This window comes from Hemitrygon akajei, chromosome 4 (genome assembly GCF_048418815.1).
Source record: "Hemitrygon akajei chromosome 4, sHemAka1.3, whole genome shotgun sequence".
Classification (NCBI taxonomy): domain Eukaryota; kingdom Metazoa; phylum Chordata; class Chondrichthyes; order Myliobatiformes; family Dasyatidae; genus Hemitrygon; species Hemitrygon akajei.
Window position 1 is genome coordinate 74506419 of NC_133127.1, and position 16791 is coordinate 74523209.

The 16791-nt window shown below is 39.3% G+C and overlaps 1 protein-coding gene across 3 annotated transcripts in view; it reads left to right on the forward strand.

Annotated features, from left to right (window-relative positions):
- Window positions 1-16791, forward strand: part of LOC140726443 (short transient receptor potential channel 3-like) — a 140055-nt gene that overhangs the window by 53488 nt on the left and 69776 nt on the right. For 2 of the 3 annotated variants that reach the window (XM_073042850.1, XM_073042852.1), the window contains exons 3-5: window positions 8101-8154; window positions 11783-11971; window positions 15323-15487. In XM_073042850.1, coding sequence (XP_072898951.1) covers window positions 8101-8154; window positions 11783-11971; window positions 15323-15487 — 408 coding nt within the window. The remainder of the gene's footprint in view (window positions 1-8100; window positions 8155-11782; window positions 11972-15322; window positions 15488-16791) is intronic. The other variant, XM_073042851.1, reaches the window with a different exon arrangement.

The window sequence follows — 16791 nt, forward strand, 5'->3', positions numbered from 1 at the left end:
GTAAAGCAAAAGTAAAGACACAGACTTGCAGTTACCCCAAAGACTTCACGTTTCACCTGGTATTCAACATACCCCAGACTCTCTCTCTCCCTAATAAGGGAGAAAGAGATGTCTCCGTTTTCACAGTGAGCGGGGAGACATAACAAACAACTCACTGATTTATGATGTTAAAAATCCATTACGTTGCTTTTTTTGAGCTCTGTGCCCAAAGATCTGGGCCCACGACTGCAGATATTCTGACTCCTCTGATGACACAAGGGTCTCCTGCCATGACACCAACCTTCAATCCGCCCGTCCCCAGAAACCCAAGACTCTAGGCCTCCAAAGCCAAGCCAGATTCTTAGGCCGACCCCTTGGCATATCAATCAACAATGGCCAGTTATGAAACCCCAAGAGCGGGTCCCATTCCCACAAAGAACTGTAGTCAGCGTGTAACTCCAGGTCAGGGTCTTCAAAAGAACCCTGAAACGCAAAAATAAAGATATTAAAGATGCCCAACTTTCCAAATGATCCATATCCTGCTACAGCCTTAGACAGAAATATAAGAACAATTATATTACTCTTAGGCTGAGGTGCCATTTTCAACTGTCACAGGTCCTGAGATTCATATTCTCATCCGTTTAATTGTAACTTGTCTGTGGATCTCCAATTTACATATGGCAGCATTAATATTTATGGACAGAGGTGAACAAGTGGTCACAGTAGTGTGAAGAAATCCAGAAATACTGCATGCACATAGTCGATACTGAGCATGCTCATGAACTCAGGAACATCCTTTCACTCCGTTCCTGGCTGGTGGCCTGCAGATGAAGGGAGTCACTAAGCATGGCTCCTACAACCAGAAAAGATCACATTGATTGGGATAGCAGCAGGCCAGGCAGCATCTATAGGGAGAAGCGCTGTCGACGTTTCGGGCCGAGACCCTCCGTCAGGACTAACCGAAAGGAAAGATAGTAAGAAATTTGAAAGTAGGAGGGGGAGGGGAAAATGCGAAATGATAGGAGAAGACCAGAGGGGGTGGGGTCGACAGCACTTCTCCCTATAGATGCTGCCTGGCCTGCTGCGTTCCACCAGCATTTTGTGTGTGTTGTTTGAATTTCCAGCATCTGCAGATTTCCTCGTGTTTGACATTGATTGGGATGTAAGGTATAGGACCAGCAGTCAAACCATAAGTCTATAAGACATAGGAGAAGAATTAGGCCATTTGGTCCATCGAGTCTGCTCTGCCATTTAATCATAGCTAATCCTTTTCTCTCTCTCTCTCTCTCTCTCTCTCTCTCTCTCTCTCTCTCTCTTTCTCTCTCTCTCTCAGGAGAGAGTGTAAACGGGTAAATGTTGGAAGTTTAACAGTGGTCAGAGTTGGGAGGAAAATGGATGAATATCTGGGTTTAGTCAGTGCTGTATGCTTCAAATGACTTTGTTATTGATCAAGTTATTATTTTGTTTCATTAATAATCTCATTATTTTCCTGCTGAAAATATGCAAAAACCAGAACAGAAGTAGACCAGAAAGTCTTTTGATACTATTCTCTATTCAATAACTCCACGGCTGAACTAATCTTGGCTTTAACTCACTTTCTTTAACCCCCATATTATTTCAACCTTGAATATATTCAATAAATCATTCTCTCCCTGGAGTAGAGAATTCCAGATATTTTATTTTTCTTACCATAGTAGATAAATTTATATTTCCTCGCATTTACTAAACCTTTGCCACTTATTTAAGCTATCCATGTTTATTGGCAGACTCTTTGTGTCCTTTCTGCATATGCCTGTCACCAATCCTGCTCATCTTTGTGTTATCAGTGAACTTGACTAAAATATACACGGTCCCGTCATCAAAATGTGGATCGTAACTAATTGAGACCCCAGGTTACAACCGTGTATTCCACTAATTGTAGCCTGCTGATCAGTTTCATGTGAGTTTGTCATCCGTCTGTTTTATTATATTATCCCCATCTCCTTCAGCTCTTAAAGTGATCAGTAACCTTTATGTGGCTTCTTAATGAACGCCTTTTGGAATTCCACTGGAAATGTAATAAATCTGTGCTCCGTTCCCCACCAGGCTCATAACATCCTCAAAACAAGCTAATAGACTTGCTAAGCAGAATTCCACCCCCCCCCCATAATACTATGTTGACCTTACTGGATGGTTTACTAAATGCTCTCTATCAATTTACATAAGAAGTTCCAGCATTTCCCTGATGACAAATACTGAAGTAGTTGACTTTTCATGTTTTGCTTGCTGTCTCCATCCTTGCTTGAATGGGAACATTACATTTGTGATGTTCCAGTCTGCTGGGATATTTCCAGAATGAAATATTCCTGATTTGCTCTGAAGCCACTTCTTTTAAGTTCCTGTAATGCAGACAAGGTCAGTCTTTAGTTCCAGTAGATTACCCAGCACTTGCTCTCTAGTGATAATGTCTATTTTAATGTCTTCCCTTTATTTTGGGTGTTCTGCCATGAAAACATGCAGAATAGAAGTTGGAATTGGCAATTCAATAAAGCAATACTTTTCATTCGCACATATAAACAAATTAAAAGAATTTATTCACAGGAAAAGGAATCCATATAAAGTGTGGTATATTATATACTGTGCCTTGTATATTTATATGTATGATAAAGTATCCTATATATTGAAACTCGTATTATTCACCAAACATAAGGTCAAGTGTGAGGGTATTACTCTCTTCATTGGCAAAAGCTCAGTAGGAAGTGGCAGTTCATCAAATAATTCAATCAGACTCCAACAACTATTAGTTAAAGTAAAACACTATCTCAATGTTCTTTTATTTAAAATTATTCCATTCAACATTAATCACCACATCCAAAATACTAAAAAGTTACTGGCATTGGTTTAAGGAGAATTTCGGATGACATTGCTAAGGAGAATCATATTGTCCCCAAGGCATCTATATATCAGAGTTGAAATAAGCACTCAAAAGTATTGAAAATAAACTAAAAGAAATTTGAAATAAAATTGGAACAAAATGTTGCAGATATAAAATATTTCTGCCAATGTGAGAGTGAATTCATTACCAGAACTTTCTTGTGAATATTATTGTGTTTTTTGAGCCTAGTAACCTGTTAACTGTGAGACAGTTTGTTGTACATTGGAACAAAATGCAAACAGGCATGTGGTTCTGTTCCCTACATTGACATGCCCAATTGTATAATAATTGGTACATTATAAAAATTAAACTTTAAATCCAAAGTTGAAATTGGTTCTTAACAATGACATAAATAGGAGATTGATAGATAGATAGATAGATACTTTATTCATCCCCATGGGGAAATTCAACATTTTTTCCAATGTCCCATACACTTATTGTAGCAAAACTACGGTAATTCCATACAATACTTAACTCAGTATAAATATGATATGCATCTAAAATCACCCTCTCAAAAAGCATTAATAAATAGCTTTTAAAAGGTTCTTAAATAGTTTACTAAAATACATTGAATGGTAACTTAAGCTCAGTCCTAACTCCGGCACTTTAACATATCTTACCCCTGGCGGTTGAATTGTAAAGCCGAATGGCATTGGGGAGTAATGATCTCAGAATGCTGATGCCATACTTTGGTTGTACAAAGTGAATTTTATCCTTGTAAGACAGAGAAATAGAGATAAACTTCTGAAGCTACATAAAGTATGTGCAAGCCTGGACAGTCTTGAAATAGTCTTGTAAATAGAAGGTGAACTGATACAGAACAAAATGCAGTTTCTCGAATTGTTGCTTCCTGGTGTGGGAAATGTACTGTAGGTGCAAAGAAAGACCTGAAAAAAAATCAGATTATTTTTGCCTGAGCAGAAGAGATCACTGAGTGATTAAAGTTACCGTATTTCAAATGATGAAGAGTTAGAGTGAAGTAGTAGAAACAAGTGGCCTAACAGTCTAGAATTAAGGAAGATCGGATTTACAATTAGCTGTGAAGGGTTTGGGACAAATAATAAGTTTTTAAAGAATGCATTCTGAAGCTAGAGAATGAACTTTTGATAGAGTAATTGTACAATGTCCTGTGTATGTTACTAAAAAGGGCTTCTTTGGTTTGTTACGAGTAGGAATGCTTCTTTGTCTGTTAAAAGTTTCTCTCGCCGTTGTTTCGCTTTAGAATGGCTGATATGGTAATTGTATTCATTTGTTAATCAATGGGGAATGTTATTGTGTTTTGTGAGGCTGGGAACTTGGGGGAGGGGTTGTGCGGGCTTGAGGAGTCCGGAGGGAGACGCCGAGGAAGGAGGACGTGCGCTCGGACGACCACCGGGGAGTCCGGAGTGGGAGTTTCGGGAGGACGACCACCGAGGAGTCGAATGGTTCGCTGGATGAGCTCCACCGATGTGCACTAAACTGACTGAACTTTGATAAGTTGGCGCCTTTTGTTTTTTTCTTGTATATATATTGTATTGCCTAATACTCTTTTAATTTTAGTAAACTCTTTAAAGTGTATTTCATACCGGTATTTGTTGTGGGTTTGATACTGTTGGCGGGCGCGAGGCATAAATGCGATTCTCACAGCACCTGCGTGTACGGGAGGTGGGTTGGTGTGTGGCTGGATCTCTTTTTCCCCTAGACATATACCAGCCTGTTGGGTAAGTGTTACATAATTTTGAAAGCTTACTTACTTACTACTTACAGCCCATTATGTTTAGGGGAGCAACAAAGACCCTCTATCTCTGGCAGTGTTCAGGGCTTCCATCATCATGTCAGTAGCTTCCTCTTGGTTTTCACCACTGTCAGCCATTCAATTCCCTGGTGGAAACTCAGGAATACTGTCGCACTCGGATGCAAAAGGATTAAAGGCTTATTTGAACCCTCATATGAGGCTCTTGGATAATTGAACTAGCAATTTTCAGATCATGATTGTCACACAACTCAAATGTGGTACATTTCCACAATTAGCAGAAGTGAGTTTCAATATTTATGATAAACTTATTTTCCTTCATGCTAGCTGGCATTCAGTTATCACGACAATTGTTGGTCTTATTAGTGAGATCTTATTGAACTAAATTTGAAATTTGGATAGATTAAATATGCCTTGTGCATATGAAGGTTGAGTAAAAGATTTGATGTGGATCATACACCTTTGCTTGGAGAACGTAGAGAATGCAAGTTATGAAAGAGTGTGTGGCAATGTGAATTTAGTGAATGCGCTAATGCGTTGTCTCAGCCAAAGAAGTGAGGTCTAAACAGTGGCAAGCCATCATACAACTGTGCTATTTAAAGGCATCATCAATTACTTGCAGGTTTGTTGGGGACCAAGTCAGTGGAAAGTTCTGGGAAGCGGCAATGAATGAACAGATTGCTTTTCACAATATCGAGACAGGTATTTTTTCCCAAGCTATTTTGACCTGGCACAAACAGGAACAAAAGGAGAAGTTAAGGACATTTCAATAAGAAGGGCATGGGAGGAATGGGGAGACAGCTTCGGTGTAGGGGATGTAGCCTTCAGGCATTTTTTGGAAGCTCTTTTCACCTCGAGAGATCAATGTTTCCAGAGGATGGTTTTCAAAGGCAATGATGTAACCGATCATTCACCTGCTGGTCTGGATTGTTTTGCCTTTAAAAGTAATTTGCTGTTACCCTGTGGTGTTCAGGTCTCTCCAGGCAGCTGCTGCGGATGCATACTCTGTCTCAAAAGTTGTGGCAATGCTGCATTCCAGCAATGTGGCAAAGACCCTCAATGTGTCTGCATTGCCTGATGCTCATTGTTACGTCAACAAGAATAAAATCTCTCTCTCTCTGTATTCAGATGTCACCAGCTGGAATGAACTGGTCTTCCACTGGAGTCAACAGCAGTGTGTCAAACTTCCCTTCTCCTAGGAGCTTTCAGTACATGTCAGAGAAAGAGGGTTAGTTAACACCAGCAATAACAATCCTTTAGGAGATGCTGGCATGATGTTCATTTCTGCAAGTTCTTTCCTATGGTGCACAAAAAAGACTGAAATAGTTCATAATTGCATGTGCACAGAGGCAAAAATCCATATTCGTTACCAGCATTATATACACCATCTTGTGCACAACACTAGGACAGGTTTTCATGGGTTCCAGTGCATTACTGTTTTCAATCTTGTCTCTTGTATGCTCGAATTCTCTTCAGTGTCTCTAGCACAAATTTCCTGCTCTGCTCAAGACAAAGGGAATTGTCCAGGAATGAATGAAGCTGCTGGAGTTGAGGGGGTGGAGATTGTGGAGAAGCATAATAGTTGGAGATCTTCCTGAGAATCTATCGACAATGGTGGGGGTGGGGAGTGGAATCAGCGGATCAGGATGGAAGGGTGAGGCTTACCAGTGATTGCAGAGTCAGAATCGGTATGTGGGGAATGATCAGAGGATCAGGACTTGTTCAGGTGTGATTAAAGATTGAGAAATCTTAACATTGTGAAATCAGGCCCCTGAAGCCCTTGGCAAAATGAAGGATCAGTGCCATGCTGGATCAGAGCTGGTAGGGCTGAGACAATTTAACACAAAAGAGTAGGGTATATGAAAGAACAGAAGTTACTCACAGTTACATGTGCACTAATGCAAAATATACATGGCGCCTGCATTATATGCACACAAACCACGTGTGAACATCTTGTGAATTCAAAGGCAACACGAGTGAATCTGCAGATGCTGGAAGTAAATAAAAACACGAAATGCTGGCAGAACTCAGCAGGCCAGACAGTATCTATGGGAGGAGGTAGTGACAACGTTTCGGGCCGAAACCCTTCATCAGGAGGCAACATCTTGTGCTCAGTATAAGACATAGAGGGTTGTGAGACTGGAGACTGAACTAGTGGAGTGAGTTTTTGAAAGGGAAACTTTGAAGGCTTGCTTGAATCTCCAGAAAGAATGGGGTGATAATTTAAATAAATGGTTTTTTAGATCATAAATACAGCACAGCTCAAATGTGCTCCACTTCCAGATTTAATAGAGCTTGGTTTGGATATTTATGATAAATCTATATGTCTTTGTTGGGACTTTAACATATTCAAGTAGCATGCAGTTATCACAGCTGTTGATGGCTTAATAGAGGATTGAGTCTTATTGGACTGAATTAAGCATGTTTTTAAATTTAATACCTTTGGAATTTGGTTGTAGCAAATAATTTTTGATATATTGTCTCTGCCCAAATGTAATAGATTATACATGCCTTGTGCATATTGAAGGTTGAGTGCAAGATTTGATGTGGATCATATGTGTTTCCTTGGAGGGCATCATAGAGAATACATGTGTTTATGTAAATAATCATGTATTTGGTTATGTCAGGGGTTAGGATGATTGGTTTGGCAGTAGTTCTGTACCATTGGGAGGCCCTGAAAGATAGAACTTATGTATGGTTTCCTGATACCACGCAATGTTGCCTTGGATATGATCACTGATGGTTCTCCCAGAAAAATGCTAACTATTTCCCCAGTAATGCTTGAAAAGGAACACATGAAGAGGAAATTACATCACTTAAAGCCCTATTAATGTCAGGAAGAATGCAACAGAATTTCTGAGTGAAGCACAAAAGTCCAGAAATGGTTCTTATAATCTTTCACATCATCCAAATGGGTTGTTAACCAGCCAGTTCTGAAATAAGCAGTGCTGTATGATAACATTTCCAGGTCTTTTTTTGCAATCTGCCTGCAGGTTAATGATTGGTATATTTTCCTTTCTGTTTAATTTAAGCAAAGTGGCAAAGTTAACAGAGTAATTAAAAATCTAAAAACTCACTCTGTCAACTCAGCAAGGCAGACATATTGCACTTTTTATTCTTTTGAGGTGTGATTTCTATTTCCCACAAAATACAGACAAATTTAGATGAGTCACTCTCATTTATCTATTAGTGATCTGAGTTCAAAGCCAGTCTTTACAAAGCAACATTCCAATTTTAAGTCTGTGCAGACTTTCTCCTTAAGTTTTTCCTCAGTGATACTTAACATAGGATTTGATCAAAATGTTTAAATTTATTTTGCTGTTTTTTATCAGTTTCATGTTATGGTAAACATGTTCTCAACTATTCTTCAAGGAGACAATATATTGAATGACAAAATTGATGATAAAATTATACCAACGATTAACAGTGTGAACATTGTAACCTCACCTATTCAGTGCCATTATCTTTTTTCTAGCTTAAAAACAAGAAAGTTGAATTGGTAAAGGGTCCACACAAGGTGACATCATCGGTGAGCGTTAACCTTTTCTTGTAGTTATATTTTTCTCCATTCCCTCTTTTTAGGTTACTCTATGCCATAATCCATAATTTAAGTGAAAGGTTAGACAGTTGATATACAGTAATTCCTGATTCTTGATCAAACAAATACCAGAAAATATCTTCACTTACTATATCACAGTTCTGTGTTATTCTAGGTGTTGCTTGCCTGTTCTTCTGCTTCTCAAGTTACATTGCTCTGCTCGTCAGCAGGAAGTTAAATTGACCTGCTCCAATTCTTGTGCTGCCATGAATTGGGTAGTTAATAAAAATGGTGTTCACGCTCTTGAACATTTCCTCTTCCCCAGTGAAGGAGTGCTGGATGCTCAGATGTTAGCTTGCAAGGAGATCAAAGCAACATGCTGTGTATCACTTATTAGTGCAGTTGCCTTCTTCTACATCATCCCAGTTACATACATGTATATTTTTGGTCAGGCTTATCAAATTCCAACTCTCTAGAGGAAATGGCTATCTTTATGTTCCATGTTTATTTTTGTAGTTAGAGTACTTTTGTTTTGCCTTTTAAAAGAGTATTATCAGCAATGGTATTCAGTCCAGCAATGCATTCTATGGGCCTGCCAGTTTTGACATGATCATGTAATTTTATCCAATTTTAATGTCACTGCTGTATGATTCAATTACACTCTTACGTATCCTTCTCCTTCCCAAGATATTTATGATAACCAATAAATAATACCATCAAATGGAAGATAGGTCAGTGCCCTGTTTTATATGCACCAAATGGGAGAACACTGAATATACAACATACAACAGCAAAGGCCTTTCAACCCATGATATTGTGCCAACTTTTTTTACCTACTCTAAGATCAATGTAACCCTTCCCTCCTAAATCGCTCTTCGTTTTTCTATCGTTCATGTACCTATTGTAGAGTTTCTTTAAGATCCCTACTGTGATCTCCCTCTACCACATCCCTGGCAGAGCATTCCATGCACCCACCACATTCGTGTTTTAAAAACTGTTGCCGCTGACATCCCCCCCATACTTTCTTCCAATCTTGTTAAAGTTATGATTCCTTGCATTAGTCATTTTTGCCCTGGGATAATGCCTCTGGCTATCACTCAATCTATGCATCTTATCATCTTGTACCTTCTGTCAAGTCACCTCTTCTCCTCCTTTGCCTCAAAGAGAAATACCCTACCTCACTCAACCTATCCCCATAAAAGATGCTCTCAAATTCAGCCAGCTTCCTGGTAAACCTTCTCTGCACCCTCGTTATATCTTCCACATCTTTACTATAATGAAGCGACTCGAACTTAACACCATATTCCAAGTGTGGTCTAACCAGGGTTTTATAGAGCTGCTACATTACCTCATGGTTCTTGAACTCAATCCCCCAACTAATGAGGACCAAGACACCATACACCTTCTAAATAACCCCATCAACTTGTGCAGCAATTTTGAGGGATCGATGGATTTAGACCCCAAGATCCCTCTGTTCCTTCACATTGTCAAGAATCCTGTCATTAGTTCTGTATTTGGCCTTCAAATTTGACCTTCCAAAGTGAATCAAAAATGAGTCATTGTAAATTCATTGAATACTTTATCAGTGTAATGGACTCAAACATTGAATTGAGTGGCTTGCTTTGCAGTACCTTTGTTGTTTCTTTTGCAGAATTCCTGAATTACCAGGAGTAGTCTGAGCAAATATGGAGATCAAAATAATGAACTGGATTAAAAATATATTTAAATTTATTTATTTATGTATTTATTTATGGAGATACAGCAGAGAATAGGCCTTCCTGGTCCTTTGAGCTTTGCCACCCAGCAATCCCCCTATTTAATCATAGCCTAATCATGGGGCAATTTACAATGACCGACTGGTAGGCCTTTGGACTGTGGGAAGAAATCGGAACACCCAGAGGGAATTTGCATGGTCATGGGGAAGGATGTTCAAACTCCTTACGGGCAGCAGCGGGAATTGAGCCTGAATTGCCTGTACTGTAAAGCGCTGTGCTAACCACTATGCTACCGTGCTGCCCCATGTTGAGTTCACAGACGGTATTTCTGGCTAAACACTCTAAGCATCACTGCTTCTTGTCATTCTCTCTCCTGGTGTGTTGAACATGCAATGAGCTATTGGAATTCAGCCACTCCGGTCCAGAGAACTGGTGCACAAAAGGGTATCAGTTAGACTACAGCTGTTAAAATCCAGGCTAAACTGCACCCAGGGTATTCTGAGCACTCAGCTTCGGAAAGATAGATTGGCCATGGAGGGGGTGAAGTGAAGATTTATGAGAATGATACCTGGATTCCAAGAGTTCAAATACAAGGAGAAATCACACTGCAATATTACTTGTAAATTAGAAGAAAAGATTAAGGAATGACTTGATGGAAGATATTAAGGGAGATAGAGGGATTATTAAAGCCAATAATCACAGCTCCAGGATGCCACTACAGGAGTTCTTGAGGATGGCATCCAAAGATTAATGACCTTCAGCTATGATCAGCTTACCTCATCCATGGCTGCAGGTATTTCATCAATAGTTGCAGAAAGTTCAGATTTGTTTGAAACTTCTCAGCAAATTAACCTATCTCCATGTTTACAAAATGGAGGCAATATTCAGCCATGTGCTGTGGAGAGGCGGGCACAGTTTCCACCATGACACTGTCTCCAGCGAGAGAGAGTCTAACCATCTTGTCATTTATTGGCTTTGCCATCATAAAGTCATGGTTGTGTAGTCCAAAAGCAGGTCAGAGGCTTGAAGGTCTGCAATGAGTGACTTATCTTCTGACACCCTAGACCATTTCCTCTGACTGTAAGATGTAAGTCAGTTTTTATGATAAAGTAATCTCTACTTATTGTGGAGGAATACAGGTCAGACAGTGCTCCCGAGTGAAGCAGCCAGCAACCCATCCACTGCAGTAAGCGTACACACCTTGTGCTATCACCACTTTGTGACGTCTGCAAAATGTACTGTAACTGCACCGACTGAACTTCAAATTGCATTCCTTTGCAGCCAATAGAGATAAAATCAGTATGAATATAGGACATCACTACCTGCAGGTTCCCTTCCAAACTGACTTGGAAATCATGGCTCCTTCATCACTGCTGGATGTAAATCCTAGAACTTCCTACCAAACAGTGTAGCAGTTTTTAACACAAAGACTGTAGTGATTTAAGGAAATCATGCCACATCATCCTTCCAAACAAATACAAATGGACAAGATTGTGAACGTGCCATAAATGAATAAAGAAATACTGTGTAATGTAGCAATGGGTGCTGTCCCAAGTTAATGGAAATATAATCTGATATCTCTATTGTAGCATCTTATATATGGCCGATTTCAGCTGTATTTTCATAGAAATGCTTCAAAAAGATATAATTCCCTAAAAGCTTAAGCTCAGAGTTTTGAATATGAACATTTAGTGTTCTCAACTTTGAGACTGCCTTTCTCTCTTCACAACTTGCTTGGGGATTTTGGCATGGAGGAAACAAAAGAGTGAAGATTTTATTTTCAAAATTAGAGAGAAAATATAACTTTTAAACAAATTTTCATTTTTGTACTCCATAGACAGAATACCCACAATGATTTCTGAGTCCAGTTTCTTGAGCAGTGTCTTTTTATTGTTTTGATATAGAATGACTATCGCAAGCTATCTATGCAGTGCAAAGACTTTGTCGTTGGTGTCCTCGACCTGTGCCGAGACAGTGAGGAGGTTGAAGCTATTCTGAATGGTGACGTGGAAGCTGATCAAGATGAAGGACACCACTGTCAAAGAGCAGGCTTGACCCGTGTCAAACTGGCCATCAAATATGAAGTCAAAAAGGTACACTTTCCCTTGGAGTCTTACCATTTAGTTACACTTACAGTTTCCACTAACAACGTGCACTCAGAACTTATATCCAGTATTTTATTTGCTCTAGATAAGTAGCAGAGTGTTTCAATTACAATGATTGCATAGTGCTGACTCATTCATGCCAAGGATAGAAATGACAGAGGCTGATGAAGATCAGGGTTGGGTGTCCTTGTAACTACTAAGTACATGGCAGGAATGAAAATCCGAGAAGGGTCTCACATGGAGGAGATGGAAACCCTGTGTTTTGGGAGGGTGCATTTTACTCTGTGAGATTTACTATGGTTTCAGTATAATTTCCTGAATATATCTTCTATGCCCAAAGGCTATCAGCAAAAACAGCTTCAGCTCAAGGGAGAGTTATTGCAAAGCACATTCTGGCCCTAGTTAAAACTGCACTTGGGACCATATTGACATTAGATGCTCCTAATTTGTACAGATACTTGATACTTCCACTAGCCTTAGCAGCCAGTCTTATCTATCTGAAAACCCCTAAAGAGTAATATTGCAAAGAATTAAATTCTAAATGGGTATGTACACTAAAAATTTTAATCTTCCCAATATTGATCTTCCCTGGTTAGATAAAATCAACCAAACAGTCCACGGGATAGCAAAGGATATAGAGTCTCTATCTGAAATTTTTGTATCTACTGCTTTGACAGCAGTGATCAAAAGACATAAATATCAGATAATCCATAAAGCAACTGCAGTTTTAAAACTACCTTTAACTTTAAGGCTGCAATTTTTTTTTAAAAATGTCAGTTCAGCAGTGGGCTTAATGATGCACTGAGAGATCATTTAGTCTGTGGAATCTTACAAGAAAGCATTCAAAAACAACTCCTAACTAAAGCGTTTAAAAGAGCAATTAAAATTGCTGTATTCGGTGGAAACGGCAGACAGACATAACTGAGTTGCAATCAGGAGTGAAAGTCTGCCGGAGCAAAATGCAGAATTGAAACAGAAATCAGCCTGGCTGAAGAAATGGTGCTACCATTGTGACAGGGGCTCACATACACCACGGCAATGCAGGTTTAAAGGCAAAACCTGCAGAAAATACAGCAAAGTAGGACACATACAAGGAGAATGTCAGGCAGACAAAAATAAATGGACTGCACAGGGAAAAGAAAAAGATTAAAAGTCAAGATGCAGTTTTTAAAAAGAGCACCAATCTGCCTGCTGTTGATGAAAAATCTGATAATGACGAGAGTGCCACAGGACTTATGTAGCCTTGAGATTTACAATGCGAAAATGAACTATAAACAAGTAATATGGCTGACAGCAGAAGTCAACGGGAAATTAATTAGAGTGGAATTGAACTCATGGTTGGCTGTTTCAGTCATTCCACAAAGTGGGTTTGAAAGGCATTCAAAAATACTAAACTGAAGCCTGCAGATATCCAACTAAGAACTTATACTGGAGAAAAGTAACTCCAAGAAAATACAATTAACCAAAAAGCCACATTGGACATTTATGGTAAAACCAGGAGGGCCTGCATTGTGGGGAAGTGAGTGGCTGAGACAACTACAACTTGATTGGAGATCCATCCACCATTTGCATGTCATGTCCCCTGCAAATTAAGGAAAGTACTGGATAATGCCACAACTGTCTTCATGATGAACACCATGAGCCATTGCCCAACAGAGGGGAAGCAGGTGTTGGTGGTTTATGATTGGAAAGCATATTGGACCAAGGAAGGGCCATACTGCTCTGAGGAAACATGAAAGTGACAAAAACAGTGATCCAACCATAACCGATTTTGTAGGCAACATATCCGAGAAAGTTTCTGATATGTTAACCAGGCAGGTACATGCAAAATGTTGCTTGATTTAAAGCTGGAAAAGAGTTCTAGGAGCTTCAGGGAAGTTGCAAATGTTCAGCTTTTGTGAGTATAAAGAACCAGAATCCACTCTGTGTTCATTAAGGTTATTGCATGAACTTCAAGCAGGAGACAAAAAGCTGCTTGTAAAAGTAGATGCAAAACCCAAAGCCCAGCTGGATGAAAGGAAGGTCAAAAAAAAGGAGTGTATGGAAAACAGAGGATTTGTCAGATGATGCTGTGGATGAGGAAACCAAAAGGAGAGATCAGATCGTAAAGAGAGCAATAGAAGGATTAATAAGAGAATATTCCAGTGAACTAAATGAACCTTCCAAGATCAAGATGCACAAACTAGAACAACAAGGATGAAGAAGAAAGGTGGGCTGCTGCTGTCAGAACCACTTCCTGCGGTGTCAGAGTCAACTCCTGCAACCTGAGATTGTTTCACCTGCCAAGCAGAGTGATCCACACCCCCTTGTCAGGAAAGACATTATCCCACAAGAGTAAGAAATTCTCCACAGCGATTAAATCTTTGGGCCTGAATGGGACAAGTTAAAATTTGCTGTGGATGTGTGGATATAGAAGTTGTATTTTATAGTATACTGTGTTTATAGTTGAGATGCATTTTATATTGAATGAGAGTTTGTAGCTAAGCATAGAGGAAGGTTGTGTATTTAATATTTCAGTAGTATTTGAGTAATATTGTAAATATATTGTTTGATTGAGCATTCTTTTTCATTTAATTAATTATGGGTAGTATGTAAAAATAAGTGAAATGCATATGTCGTGATGCTATTACATGATATGTGAGCGCTTTGCTTAAAGAACAAACTAAGATTCACATCTCAGCTCTCTTGTTTTCCTTTGAATTCATTTAATGTTTTGGAATTACAAACCATAACACCTAAACTGCAGAGTTTCTCCGGCATTTTGAGTGTGTTTCTCTGGATTTCCAGCATCTGAAGCATCTTGTATGTTTATAATTTGCAGCCTCTATCTGGCCTTTACACCTGTGGTAGAACAGCTAAGGGACAGGGTGCTAAAAGTTAACAGTCAGGGTGAATTGGAGACGACATTTTATTATACTGGGAGGACATTACGTTCTTCCAGTGCAAAACCATTTTGAAAGTTAGCATGTTGACAGTGAGCCTGCTCTTTTCTTATCTCTGACGATTTTTATAGCAGTTGATGGGGACTGGTTTTATCAAAGGGATGGCTATATTCTGCTGGACACCAACCAAAAATTAAGAGTTAATCTTCAGTTCCCAGTGCTGTCTAGAGCAAAATTTGGACCTTGAATCTTCTGACTTGGAGGAAGGAATGCTATCAGTGAAACAAAGCCTGAATGGGACCATTTACAATTTGCTGTGGATGTTGACAATCATTCTGTTACATTTTTTTCTAAAAACTCATTCACTTAAGTAGATGTATGAGAACTGAAGAGTTTCGGAATGTCCACTGATATGTTGGCGGTATTGTTGTAATCAATAATTGTGTGTTCCTTACAGTTTGTAGCCCATCCAAATTGCCAGCAGCAGCTACTCTCAATATGGTACGAAAACCTCTCAGGACTACGGGAGCAACCCATCACCATGAAATGCCTTGTGGTGCTCGTTATTGCAATTGGACTCCCATTTCTTGCAATTGGCTACTGGATTGCCCCATGTAGCAAGGTATGCAGTGTTGTCTTTATGAAAGAAATTTCAAAAAGCTTTGAAATCAAAGTGGTGCGCTGGCATACAGAATCTTAGCCCAGCTGCCCCAAATTTACTTATCTAATATTTTATCCTTGTCATAGATCAGTTTATTTTAAATGAATTCCATTATAAGTACGTTCAGCTCAACATAACATGACTAATGTTCCACAATATATTTTCAAAGCTTGGCTCTTTATGAAAATAGTGACAAATGTACATTGCTTGCATCATTTCACAATTTAAATATGAAAATAAAGCCACAGGGCATGAAGACATAAATTAAAGTTTTCAATTTGTGAGCAGCAACTTAATCTGCACATGTTGTGTATTAGTTTGGATGTCAATGTTACTGTCAACAGCATTAGTACTTCATTGTCATTTCTCATTCTGTTTTTCTCAAACGTAGCTGTAGAAACAGGTACCTTGAAATTCAACTCTTTTCATTTTAAATTTTGCCTGAGGCTTGCCTTTGGCTTTTTATTTCCATTAGAGACTTTATCTTGCTCATTTTAAAGCCATTATTAAAGGGATAAGATTTTCATTTAAAACTACTAAGGCTCAGAAATGTCCACGATGGAAAGAAACTAATGTAATGCCCTGGTTCACGTTTTTACTGTTATGCTGTAGGTATTTCATTTAGCAGCTCTGTAGAAGCAGTCCATTCTGCTTTCAGCCTGTTTGGGTTACTGTTGAAGATGAGGGATGACGAGGAATGTGTGCCATCCAATCAGGATAGTGGAACTGGGGGTAGGTTTGGTGAGGTCACTAAGGTTGGTCGTGGGGATTTTGTTTGGCGGGAAATGAAGAGAGAAGATGCTTGAGAGAGCTGGTCGTAGGATTCGACACTGTGTGTGACCATGTTTTCATGGAGCCAGGTGCCAAGATCGACTGAAGATCGGTGAATATCAGTGAAACCGTGAGCTCCAGCTTGTACACGTTGACTGTTTAATTAAAATGGGCCCTTTTCTTTTTGTTTTCCTTTACTAACCCTTTAGTTAAGGTTCATAAATATAATTCCTTTAATCACATGCAGTGTACTGTCTCTTATTTTGTGGCACTAATTTGTAACAGAGCAGCAAATTACACAGTATCACACAAACCGGGGTTTGGGGTGGGAGAACTGTCTCATGGGTTTGGCAGGACCGGAATGTGTCTTCCCCAGACTTACACAGCCAAGGAAACCGGGGGGGGGGGTTCACTAAAAACAGGCATGGAGGGTTGTCATGTACGTACAGTTGTCAAAAAGCAATTAATGCACACATTGATGCTATTCCAGTCAA